This window comes from Odocoileus virginianus, chromosome 26 (assembly GCF_023699985.2).
Source record: "Odocoileus virginianus isolate 20LAN1187 ecotype Illinois chromosome 26, Ovbor_1.2, whole genome shotgun sequence".
Lineage (NCBI taxonomy): Eukaryota > Metazoa > Chordata > Mammalia > Artiodactyla > Cervidae > Odocoileus > Odocoileus virginianus.
Window position 1 is genome coordinate 47,565,371 of NC_069699.1, and position 18,024 is coordinate 47,583,394.

The following is an 18,024-nucleotide window of genomic DNA, read 5'->3' on the forward strand; positions in this document are numbered from 1 at the left end:
CATGTGGTTCCAGCCTGGGCAGCCCCCAAGAGAGCTGTTTCTGCTCTGTTCTCAGAGGGTTCCAGGGAGAAGTGTGGCAGGAGATCTTGAACGGCTGACACAGGCACGTGGGAGAAGGACACAGAACTAGAAAGGAGGATCTGGATGTCCAGGTCTAGCAGCCCCACCTTTTGCCTGAACCTCTCAGCACCTTCCCTCCCAGGTCCGCTATGCCTACATCCACTATATCCAAAATCATCCAATTGCATACACTGGCTGGGTTATGCCTACCTGCTCCCTGGGTCTGGGCTTCCTGAGAAGAATGTGGCTGGACCAGCCTCTGGACGGGGATGGGAGGTCCCCAGGACTCTGAGTTTAACTAAACCCAGGTCCCCTTGGTTTTTCCCCGCTGCCTCATAGGACTACAATGACCTCACCAGGTCAGGGCTGACTGGAAGGTGGGCCAAATATCTGGCTCTTAATGCCACATGATACCCCACTCCCCATCCACCAGCTCTCATCTACCTGCTCTCAGAAGATAACTGGGAATTGTAAGTCTCCAAAGACAACAGAAGAGAGTGATGTGAAAGTGACCAATAAGGGTGGGAGCCTGACCTTATGTTGTGAGGAGGGGAATAGCGTCACAAGCAGAGGAATAGATATGCAAGGACCCACATTAGAGAGGCAGAGAGGTTAGTGGCAGGAGAGAAGAGGTGGGGAGCTAGGATGGGAGGACTATGGACAGCAAAATGGCCTGACCTGGTTTTTGGTTCGGCAGCCCCCTCTCCACTCTTGCTCCCCGTTGCCCACCGCTGAAGCTTAAAGAAGTGAGGTCAGCACGCTCCGAGACACAGAGGAGACCCGGGTCGCTGTCCTTAATTTAGTAGGTCAGGATCCACTTCCCCAGGGTGGCATAGATGCAAGAGGCTTATCAGCACAGGACGTAGGCTCTGCCTTTGGGCTGCGGGCGGAGCTCTCCTTCGTGAAATAGCTGGTAAAAGGAGTGGAGGGCCGGGCAGGAGCAGCTGGGGCTCTAGGCGGGTGCCGGGTCAGGGAGTCTGGAGCTTGGAGACGCCCAAGGCCCCAGAAAGGGCCGCGCCGCGCCGCGCCGCCCCCCACCTTGGGGCCGCCAGGGGGCGCTGCGCTCCCGCGCAGGAGCCGACCCACTGCCGGGGCGGGACTGCGGCGGGCGGGCGGGCGCGCGCGCGCACGCGCCGTGTGTCACGGGGCAGGGCGAGCGCGGCGAGGAGGTGCCGGCCTGGCGTCCTGGTTCCTCAGCCCCCCGCCGTCTCCCCTGCCCCGGCGCGACTCGGCCTCATGTACCGCGCGCTGTACGCGTTCCGCTCGGCGGAGCCCAACGCGCTGGCGTTTGCCGCGGGCGAGACCTTTCTGGTGCTGGAGCGCAGCAGCGCGCACTGGTGGCTGGCGGCGCGGGCGCGCAGCGGTGAGACCGGCTACGTGCCGCCCGCCTACCTGCGCCGCCTGCAGGTGAGTGTACCCCTCCCCGGCCCGGCCTCCGCCGCCCCTGGACTGAGCTCCATCACCGCCCGGTCGGGGCCTCCAGCAGACGAGGACTTTGAGAACCTGACCGACAGACCCCGCGAGGACTGGGACTCTCAGAGCCCGCTCCCCCCACAGAGGGCCCTTGACAGCCAACTCTTGAGGACTCCAGACCTACCTAAAGCCTAACAGTGGGACCGAGACCCCCAGACCCAACATCTGAATCCCCAGCCGAATACAATTCAAGAGTCAGCCCCCAGATTCCAGTACACCAGATTCTGAGCAGTTTCCCAGGTCCCTGAGACCCCTGACTTAATTGGCCTCTCGCCTGGATCACCAGGATCCCAACACTCTTGCCTCCTCTTCCGCAGCTTCCACCCCTGAGACCCCCGGCAACCCTGGGCGCTTTCTGTTTCCCCAGCCATCTTCTACATCTTCACCCTCCCATCCCCCCCCCCCCCCACTTGGACCAGGGAGCGGTGGACACCCCCACCCCCTGACACAAGCCCTGAGACCTCAATATCTTTTACTGTCCTGTACTCAGTCAGCCCCTAAGCTCTTCCAAAAACACCTTTGTCAATCTACGTTGCGCCTGAGTTCCCAGCTCCTGCTGACACTCCCTGGCACTTACTCTCCCTCTCCCCTTCCACCAGCCTCAGGCCCTGACTTTTCAGACTTCCTTTCTTGGAAAGTGAGGGAACCTGAGCCCTCCTTGTCCCCAGCCTGGGGTGGGGGGCTACTCCCTTAGCAAGGAAGTGGGACTTCCCCACGGCTTCCCCTGGTGTGGCCATGGCCCCCCTGTTTCCTTCCACTGGAAGTGCAGCCCCAATTCCTTTTTCCCCCAGAATAGCCCTGGTGTGGGGGTTGGGCTGCATTGTCTCCCGCTGGTCTATTCTGATCCCAGGGGGAAGGAGGGCCCAGAGCCTCCAGGCCTGCCCCGTGCCAGACACCCCCGCCCCATCCTAGTCTCTGGCCTGTAGGAAGCATCCCAAGCCGGCCCAGTTCAGGACAGAAATAACAGGATAAATTTGGAGATGTCATCTGTGGCCTTTACCCGAGGGGATGGGCCTGGGGCCCTGGACCCTTGGCCTCCTGGCATCCAGGAGTGTCTGGGTGAGAGTGGGAGCCCCGAACACCAGGGCTGCTGGGTCTGGAAGCGAGCGTATCAGAGCCAGTCTCTCTGGGGCTGGGGGCTTGTTGGAGGCCTCCAAGGAAGGTCCCCCACTTCCCCCCAGGGCCTGTGAGGCCCCTCCCCTGCCTTGGCTTTTGGGGCTGGGTGTTTGGGGAGGGCAGAGAGGGTACCATCTTCTCTGTCTCTTGGTTTCTTGCTGCATATCTCCCTCCGTCTCAGTCTCCCTGGCTATCTCTGTGTCATTCTGACCCTCCCCTTGTGTGTGTCCACATCCTCCAACTCTCTCCCCTTCTCTATCTCCGAATCTCAATTTCTTTCTGCGTTGTCTCCCTCTGCTTTTCTCTTTTCCTCTCTCTCTCCCTCTCTCTCTGTCTCTCCATCTTTCTTGCTTTCTGTGCATCATCTGCAGTTCTCTCTCTGTCCCCTTTTCTGTCTGCTATCTCCTGCCCTCTGACACACCCCCTGTTACCTGGGGGGCTCTGCTGACCTCTGAGTCCATCTGTCTGTCCCCATCTGAGAAGCGTCTCCAACCCACTCTGGTGTGATCCCACCTTAGTTCTGAGGCCCCGTGCCTGATGGACCATGGGTGCCAAGGGCAAGGGAGGGGTGGGAGTGACTGGTCCTGCAGTTGCCAGCCCCCTACTCCCCCCACCCTGTGCTAGCCAGGCTGGGTCGAGGAGACCCCTGAGTTGCTCTGGATGGTAACACAAAATCTGGGGCAGGGGCCAGGTTCTGCGCTTATGTCTGTCTTCTGCACAAACCCAGAACTGCTGTTTCCCAGCACAGCTCTGGAGGATTCCTTTCTCACAGCTAGAAGGGATGAGGGCTGGCAACACGGGTGTAGAGGGGAGATCCCTTTGGCCTGTCCTCAGCTACCAGGGCCTGCAGAAGGCTCTCTGAGGACGGAGCTGTCCTGGAGTGTGGCCTTGGTTTTGTGATGGGTCAGCGAGATCCAGAGGGATTTGTTCAGAGCTCCAGACCCTAGAGGCTCCCTGCTTGGCATCTAAGCCTGGGATCCGAGCCAAGCCTGGCGATAGACTAAGTGTGCACTCCTGGCCTCAAACTGGGGGTCCGTGGGCTGTATTTTTGCTTCAGAGCCCAGACTTTCAGAGATGACTTGGCCAAGAGACTTGCCATAGGTAAAATCCCGAGCGGGGGCCCGATATATAAAGCCTGGGCCCCTCCCTGTGGCCCAGCTTCCCGAGTGACGCAGTTTGAGAACCCTGATTTATATTCTAGTTCATCTTGCTATGTTGGCCTCCAGCATTCCAGGCTTTGAGAGCAGTTGTGGTCCTCTGTCTGCGCCAGGCTCCCTCCAGGGCTGGCTCTGGCCTCCGTACCCTCACCTGGCCCCCAGGGCTAAGAGCCCACTCCTGCCCCCACACAGGGCCTGGAGCAGGATGTCCTCCAAGCCATTGACCGGGCCATTGAGGCTGTGCACAATGCCGCCATGCGGGATGGTGGCAAATACAGCCTGGAGCAGCGTGGGATCCTCCAGTGAGTGTGTGTGTGTGTTGGGGGGACCTCCCAGTGGGCCCGGAAGATGGGGTCCTTCAGAGACCCTGAGGGCAGGGTTGGTAGTGCAGAGGTGGGTGGGGCATGAGGGTGATGGGAGGTGGGGGCCCTGGGCTAGGGTGGGCAGTGTCCTTCAGGGAGCACAGGCGGACTTGGGGAGTTGTAAGGTGACTCCCCCAGTAACCTCCCTGTCCCTGCCTCAGGAAGCTGATCCACCACCGGAAAGAGACCCTGTCCCGCAGAGGCCCCTCCGCCCCCAGCCCTGCAGCTATGACCTCGTCCACCAGTGACCACCATCTGGACGCCGCCGCCACCAGGCAGCCCAATGGCATGTGTCGAGCTGGGTTCGAGCGGCAGCACAGCCTGCCCAGTTCTGAGTATCTCGGGGCGGACGGAGGCCTCTACCAGGTACATGGTGAGAGCAGCCTGGGCAATGGGAGTGGGCGGGCGGAGGCGCTTAAGGCTTTGTCCGGAGGCTCCAAGCATCCACCCCGGTCAGTGATGCCACCTGGAGCCTTGGTCCTGCCCCTGCCGAGCTCAGGCCGCACCCCAGATGGCAGTCTGTGCCCTCAGATCCCACTTCTGTCCTCCCAGATTCCACCACAGCCTCGCCGAGCAGCACCCACCACGCCACCCCCACCCGTGAAGCGCCGAGACCGCGACGCCCTGGTAGTCTCCGGGAGTGGTGAGAAGGCGGGAATGGGGAGTTGGGGGCACCCTGTGCTTAGAATGGTTGCTCTGCCTATGTCAGAAAACTGGGGGCTCCAGGCTTGGGGGTGAAGACAGGGCACGTGTTGGGATGGCTGGGGGCTCTGGGGTTGGGGGGATAGGGGTCCCCAGGGGGCTGCCCCAGCACAGCGTCCCCTCTCTGCCCACAGGCGGCCGCAGCACCACGCCCTCCGGGGGCAGTTCTGTGTCCAGCGGCGGCTCCGTCAGCAGCACCTCCCTTGACACGCTCTATACCGGCTCCAGCTCATCTGAGCCGGGCCCCAGCTGCTCACCCACGCCCCCGCCTGTGCCCCGCCGAGGCGTGCTTACTGCGGTGTCCCAGGGTCAGCCCCTTCCCTGCAAGGTGCCAGACCCAGAGCCCCCTACAGAGGAAGAGGCGGCGGCAGCAGCAGTGGAGACAGCCCCAGCCCCGGCCCCTGATGAGCTGGAGGCCCTGGGGGCACTGAGCCTGGGGGCCACAGAGGAGAAGGTGGCGGCTGAGCCGGCCGTGCCCAGGACCATCGGCGCAGAGCTGATGGAGCTCGTGCGGAGGAACACCGGCCTGAGCCACGAGCTCTGCCGCGTGGCCATTGGCGTCGTGGTGGGCCACATCCAGGCCTCTGTGCCTGCCAGCTCACCTGTCATGGAGCAGGTCCTCCTCTCACTGGTGGAGGGCAAGGTGAGGGTGGGCCAGGGCCAGGGGCCGCCCCGCCACCCCTGCCCCTTCCCCGCCCGCACATGTATCCAGCCTTTACCTGACAGGTATTTGTTGAGCTCGCGCTCTCGGCTTCCTTGTGCTGGGTGTTGGGGACTCTTGGGGCCAACCCGTGAAGGAGAAAGGGAGGAAGCCTCTGCAGGCAGAGGCTCAGCCTGGATGAGGGCCATAAGGCAGCACCCCGTGCTCAGCTCACAGGAGGGATTGGAACGAGGCCAGCATGGCTGGAACACCGCAAGGGAGGGAGGGAGGGAGCAAGAGGTGTGGCTGGAAGTGAGACCTCCGGCAGGGGACGGAGGAGACAGCTGGGGGTGGCCAGAGGTTCTCTCGGGCTGCGGGGAAGGAATGGACGGAGGGCCTGAAAGAGGGCAGTGCCACGCTGGCCTTGGCAGTGGAGACCACTGGGTGCTTTGAGAGCTGTGATGGAGGCCTGAGTGCTGACTCGGGGCGGCGGGTGGGCATCGTGGGATGGGTGGCATCCTTTGCCAAGGTGGGGCCACTGATCAGGGAGCAGGTTTGGGGGCCAGATGGGCCGGAAGTGCCTCCTTCCTTGGGAGCTGCAGCTCCAGTCTGGGGTGTGGGGAGCAGGGAGGCCACAGGCTTGCCTGTGCGGGAGCAGTGGCCAGCAGGGTCAAGAGGAACACAGGAGGCGGGTTGACAGGTCTGTCTCACTTTGTGTAGAATCAGAGGGTAGATTCTGAGTCACTTGCAGGCAGTGAGAAGTCTGTGGCCTTCCTCCTCACGGAGGATGTTTTTCCAGGCCTGGGACAGGAAGCCGGTTGTTGGCCCCCCAGACGTGTCTCATGCAGACTCCTGTCTCAGGAGGTTATTAAGACTCAGGGGCCCGGAAATTCCTGGCAGTCAGTCCAGTGGTTAGGACTCTGTGCTCTCACTGCCAGGGGTTCAATCCCTGGTCAGGAAAATAAGATCCGATAAGCTGCTCATTTATTGGGGGGCGGGGGGCAGGGGGAGAAGACTTGGAGGCAGTGGAATTCCTTGGAGAGGGTGTGTAGAACAGGCCTGGTGCCTTTGGGGGCCTCATTGTTGAGGGATGGCCGTGGGAAGTTGATGGGGAGCAGCGGAGAGGAGGGAAGAGAACCGGGGGCTGGTCCCCTCACCGGTCCTGGGAGGACGCTGGCTCCAGGCAGCCCTTGTAGGTGAGGCCCGGGGCCCCTAGTCTGACACAGGCTGGGAGGGTTGAGCCCCAGGCCTCGCGGGCCTCCTGGAGATGGTGCGGGGCAGATGTGCTGAGCCCCGCCTTGCTTCTGCCCACAGGACCTGAGCACCGCCCTGCCCTCAGGGCAGGTCTGCCATGACCAGCAGCGGCTGGAGGTGATCTTTACAGACTTGGCCCGGCGGAAGGATGATGCCCAGCAGCGCAGCTGGGCCCTGTATGAGGATGAGGGCGTCATCCGCTGCTACCTGGAGGAGCTGCTGCACATTCTGGTGCGGGCTGGGGGCCCCTGGGTGTCCCCATGCCTCCCCCATGCTCGGGAGTCTCCCCTACTGGTCCTCGGCACGCTCATGGGCGGCCACGCACACTGAGCGACTCCTTCACACCTCTTCCTCCCCGCCCGCAGACGGACGCAGACCCTGAAGTTTGCAAGAAAATGTGCAAGCGGAATGAGTTCGAGTCTGTCCTGGCCTTGGTGGCCTACTACCAAATGGTGTGTGTGTGAGAGCGGGGTGGGGCACGGAGGGCCCTGGGCAGAGGTGGGGCGTCGGGCACTGAGCGCACACGGGGTCCCCTGCCAGGAGCACCGGGTGTCGCTGCGGCTGCTGCTCCTCAAGTGCTTTGGCGCCATGTGCAGCCTGGATGCGGCCATCATCTCCACGCTCGTGTCGTCCGTGCTGCCCGTGGAGCTGGCGCGGGACATGCAGACAGACACGCAGGGTGAGCGAGCGAGGGGCAGCTCCCTGCCCCCTGGGGGGGGGTTCCTGCCACCTGTAGGGGCTCTGACCACCTGCTCTGCACCCCTGCAGACCACCAGAAGCTCTGTTACTCCGCCCTCATCCTGGCCATGGTCTTCTCCATGGGCGAGGCAGTGCCCTACGCACACTATGGTAAGAAGGCAGGACGCAGCCCAGCTGACCGCAGGGAGCCCATAGCCTCATGGCTGGGGACCCTGTGACCGGGGTCTCATAGAGTGTCCCCAGGGCTCATGGGAACCCAGGGAGGCTGGGCGGGGTGGGCTTTGGGGCTGGGCTGCAGACCTCGGTGTGCCCCTCTTGCCTAGAGCACCTGGGCACACCCTTCGCCCAGTTCCTGCTGAGCATCGTTGAGGACGGGCTGCCCTTGGATACCACGGAGCAGCTGCCGGATCTCTGTGTGAATCTACTTCTGGCTCTCAACCTGCACCTGCCAGGTGAGAGTGGGGCCTGCCTGGGTGGCTGGTGGTGGCTGCCTCGTGCTGCGAGGGTGGAAGAGGGCCCGCCAGGCTCAGCACCGCTGCCCTCGTGCACACCCATGTCCTTTCTCAGTCCCAGACCAGAACATGATCATGGCCGCCCTGAGCAAACACGCCAACGTCAAGATCTTCTCTGAGAAGCTGCTGTTGCTCCTGAATAGAGGGGGTGAGCGCCCCCGCATCTGCGCGGAGCCACTTGGATGTCCTGTGACTCCCCCCCCCCCCCCGCCGCCATGATGCCCATCACTCCCTGGAGTGACATTGGCCCTCCCTGGAGGACCGACCTGACCCTTCTTCCCCACCTTCTAGATGACCCCGTGCGCATCTTCAAGCACGAGCCGCAGCCGCCGCACTCCATCCTCAAGTTCCTGCAGGACGTGTTCGCTAGCCCCGCCACGGCCGCCATCTTCTACCACACGGACATGATGGCGCTCATCGACATCACCGTGCGACACATCGCGGACCTGTCGCCCGGAGACAAGGTGCCTGGATGCGGCCGCAACGGGGTGGAAGCTGTCACACCTGGGAGGGGACCTGAGACTAGGGTGAGGGCCACCACTGGAGCCGGTAAGTGGGGGGGCCGCTCAGCTGAGCCAGGTGTGCCGAGACCCAAGGGAGCCCGCCGTGTGGTGAACCGGGGACGCACTGTCTGGAGACAGCAGGAGTGGCGGGAGGTGAGAGGAGCAAGTGGAGTTTACACGAAGCCTTGGGGGCTGCGGCAGGAGGTGGTCACCTTGTAGGGGAAGTGACCTGATTACCATCCTGAATGAAACGGAGGCTATGAGGGCACAGCGGAAGCGGGAGGCTGGTGCGGAGGCCGCCGCCGCCCTCCAGGGGGCACAGGTGGCGTGGGAGGGGAGGTCAGGCCTGGGTGTGTTGGAGGTGGGTTGGCAGGACTCGCTGCTCGATTGGTCTGGACCAGCCTGGTGGAAGAAGTGCTGATCCCTCAGGTGGGGAAGACCTTATGAACAGAGTTGTGTTTTGATGTGTCGAGATTGAGAAGGTATCTGCTGGACATCCAGGTACAGAGGACGTCAGCAAGGCACTGGGATGTGAGTGGGGACAGGAAAGAGATACCTGGGAGTGTGCTGTGCATACATGTGCCGGGAAGCCTGTGACAGTGCGGGCACCTCAGGTGTGGGATGCATGGGTCAGAGGGAAGCTTAGGCTTCAGTCGGGGCACTCAGGAGGAAAAACCAGGAGAGCAGGAGCCCAAAGACTTGTGTGCGAAAGAGGAGGGGATGAGCTGTTGCCACAGTGAGGAGCCTGAATGAGACAAGGCCTGAAAAGGAGCCACAGGACTTGCCACACGGAGGTCAGGGGTGACTTACCAGCAGTGTCAGTGGAGTAGGGGGAAGAGAGTCCAAGTGGGAAGTTGAAGAGAAGATTTGACATTGGACAGGAGTGGAAAGAGGGGGAAGGTGGGAGCATTGAATGGAAACAACTCTCGTGTTTTTATGTGAACTAGAACTTGTTACTCAGTCAAATCCAATTCTTTGTGACCCCATGGACTGTAGCACGCCACTAGGCATCCCTGTCCTTCACTATCTCCCAGAGGTTGTTTAGGCTCATGTCCATTGAGTTGGTGATGCCATCCAACCATCTCATCCTGTCACCCCCTTCTCCTCCTGCCCTCAGTCTTTCTCAGTATCAAGGTCTTTTCCATTGAGTCAGCTCTTTGAACCAGGTGGCCAAAGGATTGGAGCTTCTGCTTCGGCATTAGTTCTTCCAGTGAGTATTCAGGACTGATTTCCTTTAGGATTGACTGGTTTGATCTTGTTACTGTATGAGGGACTCTCAAGAGCCTTCTCCAACACCACAGTTCAAAAGCATCAATGCTTCAGCACTCAGCCTTCTTTATGGTTTTTCTTTATGGAAAAACCAGAGCTTTAACTCTATGGATCTTTGTTGGCAAAGTGATGTTTCTGCTTTTTAACCCACTGTCTAGGTTTGTCACAGCTTTGCTTCCAAAAAGCAAGAGTCATTTAATTTCATGACTTCCTCAGTGATTTTGGAGCTCAAGAAAATAAAATCTATCACTATTTCCACTTTTCCCCCTTCTATTTGCCATGAAGTGATGGGACCAGATGCCATGATCTTAGTTTTTTGAATGTAGAGTTTTAAGTCAGCTTTTTCACTCTCCTCTTTCACCCTCATCAAGAGTCTCTTTAGTTCCTCTTCACTTTCTGCCATTAGAGTGATATCATCTGCATATCTGACATTGTTGATATTTCTCCTGGCAGTCTTGATTCCAGCTTGTGATTCATCCAGCCTGGCATTTTGCATGATGTGCCCTACATAGAAGTTAAATAAACAGGGTTACAATATACAGTCTTGTCGTACTCCTTCCCCAATTTGAAACTAGTCTGTTTTTCCATGTCTGGTTCTGGCTATTCTTTCTTGACTCACATACAGGTTTCTCAAGAGATAGGTCAGGTGGTCTGATATTCCCATCTCTTTAAGAATTTTCCAGTTTGTGTGATCCACACAGTCTAAGACTTTAACATAGTCAATGAAGCAGAAGTAGATGTTTTTCTGGAATTCCCTTGCTTTCTTTATGATTCATCGAATGTTGGCAATTTGATCTCTCATCCCTCTCTTTTCTAAACCCAGTTTGTACATATGGAAGTTCTCAGTTCATGTACTGCTGAAGCCTAGCTTGAGGGATTTTGAGCATTACCTTGCTAGCATGTGAAATGAGTGCAGTTGTGCAGTAGTTTGAACATTCTTTGGGATTGGAATGAAAACTGACCTTTTCCAGTCCTGTAGCCACTGCTTAGTTTTCCAAATTTGCTGACATATTGAGTGCAGCACCTTGTATCACCTTTTAGGATTTTCAGTAGCTCAGTTGGAATTCGATCACCTCCACCAACTTTGTTCATAGTAATGCTTCCTAAGTCTCTTTTGACTTCACACTCTAGGATGTTTGGCTCTCGGTGAGTGACCACACCAATCATGGCTATCCAGGTCATTAAGTGATTTTTTTGTATAGTTCTGTGTATTTTTGCCACCTCTTCTTAATCTCTTTTGCTTCTGTTCTGTTTATGTGAAGGGGAGCAGAAAAAAGTGGGGGATCACTGGAGGGAGACATGGGATCAAGGGAAAGGTTTTTTTGTAAGTTTGTTTATATATTTTATTTTTGGCTGTGCTAAGTCTTGGTTGCTGCACAGGCTTTCTGTAGTTGCAATGTGCAGTCTTCTCATTGCAGTGGCTTCTCTTGTTGCAGAGCATGGACTCTAGGCATGGGGGCTCAGTACTTGCAGCTCCCGGGCTCTAGAGCACAGGCTCAATAGTTGTGGTGCGTGGGCTTCGTTGCTCTGAGGCATGTGGGATCTTCCTGGACCAGGGATCAAACCCATGTCTCCAGCATTGGCAGGCAGTTCCCAACCACTAGACCACCAACTCCAAGAGAAAGTCTTTTAAAGGTGGGAGATGCTGGTGGATGTCTAAGCCAGAGGGACTGATCCAGCAAGCCGACTATGGAGAAGAAGCTGAGGTGTTGGGAGAGTCAGCCACTGTGGGAGTCAAAAGTAGGTCAGGCGGCTGCCGAGAGTTCAAGGCCCCATAGAAGGATGGCCCTTGGCAGGAGCCGGGCAGTCCATTCAGTAGGGGACAGTAGTTGAGCTGAGGGTGCCAGGGGAGGACCAGGAGTTTCTGAAAGTGTGCTTGTTTTCTCCAGGAAGCACACGGCCAGCTGGTCAGGGACTTTAGACTTGGAAAATGCATAGGAGGTGGGCAGTGGTCCTTTAAGGAGCGGTAGACATGGTGGAGAAAAGTGGCAGCGGCCCTGGGCAGCATGGTTTGTGATGGGGAATGGTGTTCAGGCTTGTGCACGGCTCCGTAATGGTCTGCTGCTTAGCTGTTCATACTGACATTTGATGGGCAGGTGCTTTTTGGCCTGACCAAGGTTGGGAGTTAGCAGGGTGATACTGCCTAAGAAAGGTTTGGGTATTGACTCCTCTAAGCAGAGGCGGAGACGTGAGAGATGGTAAGGGAGCAGATGGAGAAGTAGTACTGGGGCCAGGTCAGCGGATCAGGGTCTAGTGAGGATAAGGAGCAGCTGGGGTGTCACACTGGAGGGGCTGTTAAGGCCAGAGGTGCTGGGAGGGTGGGTTGGGAGGGAGGGTTGGAGATGAATTCAGGGCAGGTAGAAGGTAAGACACCAGGTCTCAGGGATGGGTTGTGTTCGGGATGTGGGGAGAAAGGACTCAGAAAGGACACTTGTAGTTTTGACTCAATCATTTGAACAGACAGAAGTGCTGTTTATTAGGATAACACGGGAAAAGCCTTCAACTTTGGGCAGATGGGGATGATCGTGAGTTTGATGGTAGACACAGGAGTTTGAGTTCTCTCTGAGATAAGCAGGGCATGACCAGTGGGCAGCTGAAAATTCTCACCTGCAGCTCCTGGAGAGTCTAGGAAAGAGGTCTGAGTGTGGATCACTGTTTGAAGCTGTGGGTATGAATGAGATCTCCCAGGGTGAGAGGAGAGAGGCAGAGGGCCTCCAACAGACAGACAGCAGCCCCACAAGGGCCCAGCATTAGAGATGGGTAGGGGCTTACCGCTTCCTCCTGCCGCCTCTCTGAGCCAGGACTTCCTGGGCCAGCCACATTCTGGGACTGTGTGTGGACTGAGATGATTCACTTATTTACTCACTCAGTGACTATTGAAGGTCAGCTCAATGCCAGGTTACATGCTAGGTGCTGGGGTGCAGCCCTGATCTTCAGTGATGTCAGGCGGTCACGTCCATGTGGCTGCCAGAAGGCAGTAGTGGCCTGTCTGTCCCTGTCTGCTGGCAGTGGCACACGGCGCCTCCCTGGGATCCCTGAGCTTGCCTGCTCTCCCCACAGCTGCGCATGGAGTACCTCTCCCTGATGCATGCCGTGGTCCGCTCCACACCCTACCTGCAGCACCGCCACCGGCTCCCTGACCTGCAGGCCACTCTGCGACGCATCCTGACCGAGGAGGAAGCCTCGCCCCAGTGCCAGATGGACCGCATGATCGTCCAGGAGATGTGCAAGGAGTTCCCGGTGTTGGGCGAGGCTCCCAGCTAGCACCTTCCTTTCCTCCCTTCCCTGCAGCCCTGGGCAGGGTGCAGGGGACTCAGAGGCTTGGCCCTGAGAATGTTTTGCACAGACAGTGTGAGGGGAGGTGATGGTAGAAGGGACCTGAGCGGGGCCCCCCTCACCTGACATAGAGCTAACGCCAGGGGCCAAGCACAGAATTGGGGACCACACGCCGGGAGCTCTGCTGGGGCACGGGGAGCGTGTGAACTGAAGCCCCTCCATCTCCCGGTAGGCTGCCTCTTCAGCATGCCCCCACCCCCGCCCTTACACACACACAGTCCTGCTGCTGCTCCAGGCTGGGCCCAAGCCCTCAGCCCCCGCGCCCGCCTGGTCTGTGTCCCGGGCTTCGGCACGCCATGTCCCTGGGGTGAGAGGGGCATCGTCCGCCAGCTCTGTTCTTTGCCTTAGCTTTGCAGTGAGTGCCGTTCATGTGCTCTGCCCACCCCCAACCCCCGCCCTGTGGGGGCTGTCGCTTCCCCTCACTCGGACCCCCAGAGGTCTTGGCCAAGCTGCTGCTTTGAGAGCAGAATCTTAGAGACAGGCCATCCCTCCTGGAGCCTCACAGAATAGGGTGGGGTGGCGGGGATGGCACTGATAAAAGCCAATGACAGGATCTATTTTCTCTGGAAAAATGTAGACTGAGAAGCCATGTGTATTTTCCTATGTGCTGCAACTCACCTTTGGAAATAAATCACAAGGCACCTGGAAACAGGCCTCCCTGTATGATGCTGAGGGGTGGTGGGAGAGGGTGGGCAGGGGTGTGGGAACCTCAGGACCTCATCAGTAGCTTGCCCTGCCCTCTCCAGCCTCCAGGTGGTCTGTCAGGACCTGAGGACCACCTGTTAGGTGGTCCCTGAGAGGCCCCTCCATCGAGGTCCCTCGAGTTCCCACATCTTCCCTGGGTTCCCACTTCTTCTGGGCCACGGCCATAGCCACCGGGAGCCCCATGGTCCATCTGCAGGTGACTTCCCCTCCAGACTTCACTTATATCTCTCTGTCTTGAATACCGTGTCTCTCTCCCCCATTAAAACCCCTATAATCCTTTATAGCTATTCTCAAATGAAGCATCTCCCCTACCCTCCAGCCCCGGCCTCCCTGAACTCCTCAGCCTGCCCAGCTATTTCCCTTCCTCATTTGTCTTCCACTGGATCCAGCAAGATCCCCTTATCTTGCAGCCTTAGCAGGGACTTGGTAATTAGGGTAGGACCAAAAGAGTATCTTAACGAATAAGGGGTTAGATGCACACTACTGTCTGAGGGGAATCAGAGGCCAGCGTTGGGCAAAAACTTCTTGTGGGCTGCTGAGTTAACAAGGGCTTGTCGCTGTAAGTCGGGGAGGAGAGTCAGGACCCACAGGCAGACCCCAGACAGCAGTGGTTTCCAACAGTTCCCTTCATTTTGTTACTCAAGATGATTCTCATTGGATTCCGCACTTCGAAAATCAGATACTGTGACTTCCGGCCACGACTTTTCCTTTCTTAATGGGATGCTGAAGGCAAGGGGCTGTTACTCTCCAAGCAGGGCATAATGCAGCAAAGGCCAGTCTGTGGGGTGGGGGTCCCAGGAAAATGGGTCCATGGGTGCAAAGCACAGGAAGACAAGGAGACGTCCTTCCTGAACTGTTGACTCTTCTAGAAGGTTAAGTGCGCAGGTTCACCTGGACCCGCGGAGGAGCTGACACAGTGGCCGGCAGGAAAGCTCCATGTGGTACAGCACAGTCACCTCATCCTGGAGGCCTCTGCCTCCCTTTCCCAGCCAGAATCAACAGCGCTGACTTCCAGGTACAACTCCTTTCTCATTGGAGAGCTGAAGGCAGAGCCCCACGGTTCTGAGAGCGTAATTCAGGGGTGAGCACAGGCCCTCAGGAAGCTGGGTCAGGGCCATTCGGTGGCCTCTGCGCCTTGCTCTGTTCACGCCCAGGCTGCACACACTGACCTCGTGGGAAGGGCAGGGCTGGGCTGTGCCGTCTGTCCCCGTGCTGGCCCCCGTGAGGAGCAAAGCCAGCCCTGTGGCTGGAGGGTCAGAGCCTCTGCCCGCTTCTGTGTGACTGTCCAAGGGGTCCTTGCACATATTCATCAGAGGTGCTTGAGCCCCAGCTGAAAAAGAAATGCCGGCTCCAGGCAGCAAACAGGGGCCAGGACTCCAGGACCCCTCAACAAACACCTTCATGGTGGTCTCACCGCACAAAATTACAACCACCAGGGAAAACGGTTGGCCAGAGAATTCCTCAGGGAAGGAAGTGTCTGGGAGAACAGCTCTGCCTGCTTGATGGTAGACGTGGATGTGGTTAGGCAGGGAAAAGGGCAGAGACGGAGAACCAAGCCACTCAAGGAAAGAGGGGTGTTTGGGTGGGGCTGAGGAAAATTCACAACTTTGAGGGGCCGTGCGGGCTGGGGGTGTGGGCCAATCTCTAAGGCTGGAAGTGAGTCCCTACAGGTGTGGCACACGTCTGTGTGACACAATTGAGGACAACAGGCTACAAGTGCATAAGGCAACTCCAGGGTAAGGGGATCAGGTGCAGACCATCTGCCTGCTCAGCCCCCAAGAGATACAGACTGAGGCTCCAAGTCCGTGAGGACAACCTTTTCTTTTTTTTTCCTGTTTAACGGAAGAACATACTGTGGAAACTGCTGTCCTCAAATATGAATTAGGACAAGATGCTAATCTCGTCACCACCCAGTGTCAGCAGCTCCCAAAGCCCACCGTGCAGCCCCCTTAGTCATCAACTCCTCCCTTCTCCCCAGACCTCCTCCCTAGAGGTAATTCCTCAGGAGCTTTGCCTGTTTTCCAACTCTACATAAATGGAATCATATAAGCAGTGGCTTCACTCACCATCAAGTTTCACAGTTCGCCCATGTCACAGTATGTGGTTGCAGTCTGTTCACTCCCAGTGTCGTGCGCAGTGCACCCTCATTTATTTATCCACGCTGACAGTGTCAGTTGTTTCCAGTTTTTGTCTATGACAAATCATGCCGTCAGGAGCACTGTTGTACTCATCTTTTGGTTGCTCATATGCATTATATTGGGGGGTGTATATTCTCAAGAGTGGAATTGCAGTGAAAATGCCGAATAGATTTCCTGAGTAGTTGTACCAGTATATGCTCCTCCACTGGTGTCTGCGTGCCAGCTCCTCTGTACCTTTCCCCAAACCTGGTGTTGTCAGTCATTTTTATTTTAGTCATTCTGGTGGAGTATAGTAGTACTTTCACATTTGCATTTCCCTGATGACTAAAGAGGTTGAGCATTTTTTCATCAGTTTACTGGCTATTTGAATCTCTTGTGAAGCACCTCTTCATATCTCTTGCCCATTCATTGACCGGGATGTATATCTTTTATTGGTTTATAGTATGTATTCGGGATATGAGTCCTTGGATTGTATATCTTAATCTATCTTCTCCCATTCTTAACATCTTTGGTTGAAAGAAGTTCTTAATTGTAATGTAATCCAATTTTTCAGTATTTTCCTTTATGGTTAGTCCATTTTGTCTCCTCTTAAAAAATATTTGCTGAAATGTCACGAACTTTTATGCTCTCTTCTAAAAGATGTATTGTCTTTGCTTTCACATTCAGATGTCAGGTCTATCTAGAATTGATTACGTGGGTAGTATGAAGTAGGGGGTCTCATTTTTGTCTACATGGATATCCAATTGATGCGGCATCATTTATTGGAAAGCCCATCCTTTCCTTGTGTGGGCTTTTAAGAGCCACTCTTGCAAACATTCAAGTCTGCACGTTCCTTTAGGCCACTCTCTGGATTTTGTTCTGTCTGTCTGTCTGTTCCTGTACCAGCACCATACAGTCTTGGTTTTGTCGCTGTAGCTTTCCTGATCTCTAGTAGAGGAAGTTGTTCTCCTTCTTGGGTTTCCTTTGGACTGTCTTGGGTGTTCTTGGCCCTCATACATTTTAGAATCCAGTTTGTCAGTTTACACACACATGTACACTACACAGTCTTTACTGGGGTTTCTGAGTTGCATTGAATCCATATATCATTTGGGGAGAATTAGCATCCGCACAATACAGGTATACCACATTTTATTGCACTTCACCGACACTGCATTTTTTACAACAAATTGAAAGGTTTTGAATGTTTGTGGCAAACCTTCACTAGATAACAGACAGTAGAAAGTCTATTGTTACCAGTCTTTTGACATCATTTTCTTACTTAATGTCTCTGTGTCACATTTTGGTAATTCTCATAATATTTCAAACTTTTATCATCATCATTATATGCGTTATGCTGAACGTGGGGTCTTAGATCCCCAACCAGGGATCAGACTTGGCCCTCTGCAGTGGAAGTGTAGGGTCCTAACCACTGGAGTGCCAGGGAATTGCTTGATGTTACTTTTATTTTTATTTATTTATTTATTTTTGATGTTACTTTTAAAAAGATGATGTTTAGGCCCACCCAAGGATGCCAAAAAAGAAAAAAATTGATTATGATTCACTGAAGGCTCAGAGGATGGTTAGCATTTTTTTTTTCTCTCTCTTTTTCGACCATTTGTCATGAAGGATCTTAGTTCCCTGAGCAGGGATCAAACCTGTGCCTCCTGCAGTGAAAGGCAGAGTCTTAACCACTGGACCAACAAGGAAGTCCCAGCAATAAGGTATTTTTAAGTAAGGTATGTACATTTTTTTTAGACATAGTACTGTTGCACATTTAACAGACTGTAGTCTAAACACAAATTTTATATTCCCTGGGAAACCAAAACATTTGTATGATTCACTTTACTGTGATATTTGCTTTATTGCAGTGGTCTGTAAGCAAACCCACAGTATCTCTGAGGTATGCCTGTATTAAACCTTCCAGTCTTTGAACATAGTTTTGCACTCCATTTATGTCTTTTATGTTTCTATTTTTTCTTTCAGTGTTTATTGAGATATAATTGACAATATAGTTTAAGGTATACAACATAATGATTTGACTTACATAAATCATGAAATGATTGTGATAGTGTTCAGTGTCAATATGTTCTGTTGTATGTGTGAAGAGTCATTGCACATA

General features: G+C 55.7%; 1 protein-coding gene across 1 annotated transcript; it reads left to right on the forward strand.

The window, feature by feature from the left end:
• Positions 1–1,173: 1,173 nt before the first annotated feature.
• NCKIPSD (NCK interacting protein with SH3 domain) lies at positions 1,174–13,732 on the forward strand. The gene is made up of 13 exons (XM_020916099.2): positions 1,174–1,467; positions 3,999–4,108; positions 4,330–4,534; positions 4,721–4,811; positions 5,005–5,513; positions 6,825–6,995; positions 7,130–7,216; positions 7,305–7,443; positions 7,533–7,613; positions 7,787–7,915; positions 8,031–8,123; positions 8,267–8,439; positions 12,808–13,732. Exons 1-13 carry the CDS (start codon positions 1,297–1,299, stop codon positions 13,009–13,011), a joined length of 2,163 nt encoding a protein of 720 aa, XP_020771758.2. The 5' UTR covers positions 1,174–1,296; the 3' UTR covers positions 13,012–13,732.
• The last annotated feature ends 4,292 nt before the right edge of the window (positions 13,733–18,024 follow it).

What these genes read in the sequence shown, in the direction of transcription:
- NCKIPSD (XM_020916099.2), top strand. Translation starts at nt 1,297, where the DNA reads ATGTACCGCGCGCTGTACGCGTTCCGCTCGGCGGAGCCCAACGCGCTG. An exon ending in GAGCAGCGTGGGATCCTCCA is followed by an intron (nt 4,109 to 4,329) that starts GTGAGTGTGTGT and finishes TCCCTGCCTCAG; the next exon opens with GAAGCTGATCCACCACCGGA. An exon ending in GTTGCTCCTGAATAGAGGGG is followed by an intron (nt 8,124 to 8,266) that starts GTGAGCGCCCCC and finishes CCCACCTTCTAG; the next exon opens with ATGACCCCGTGCGCATCTTC.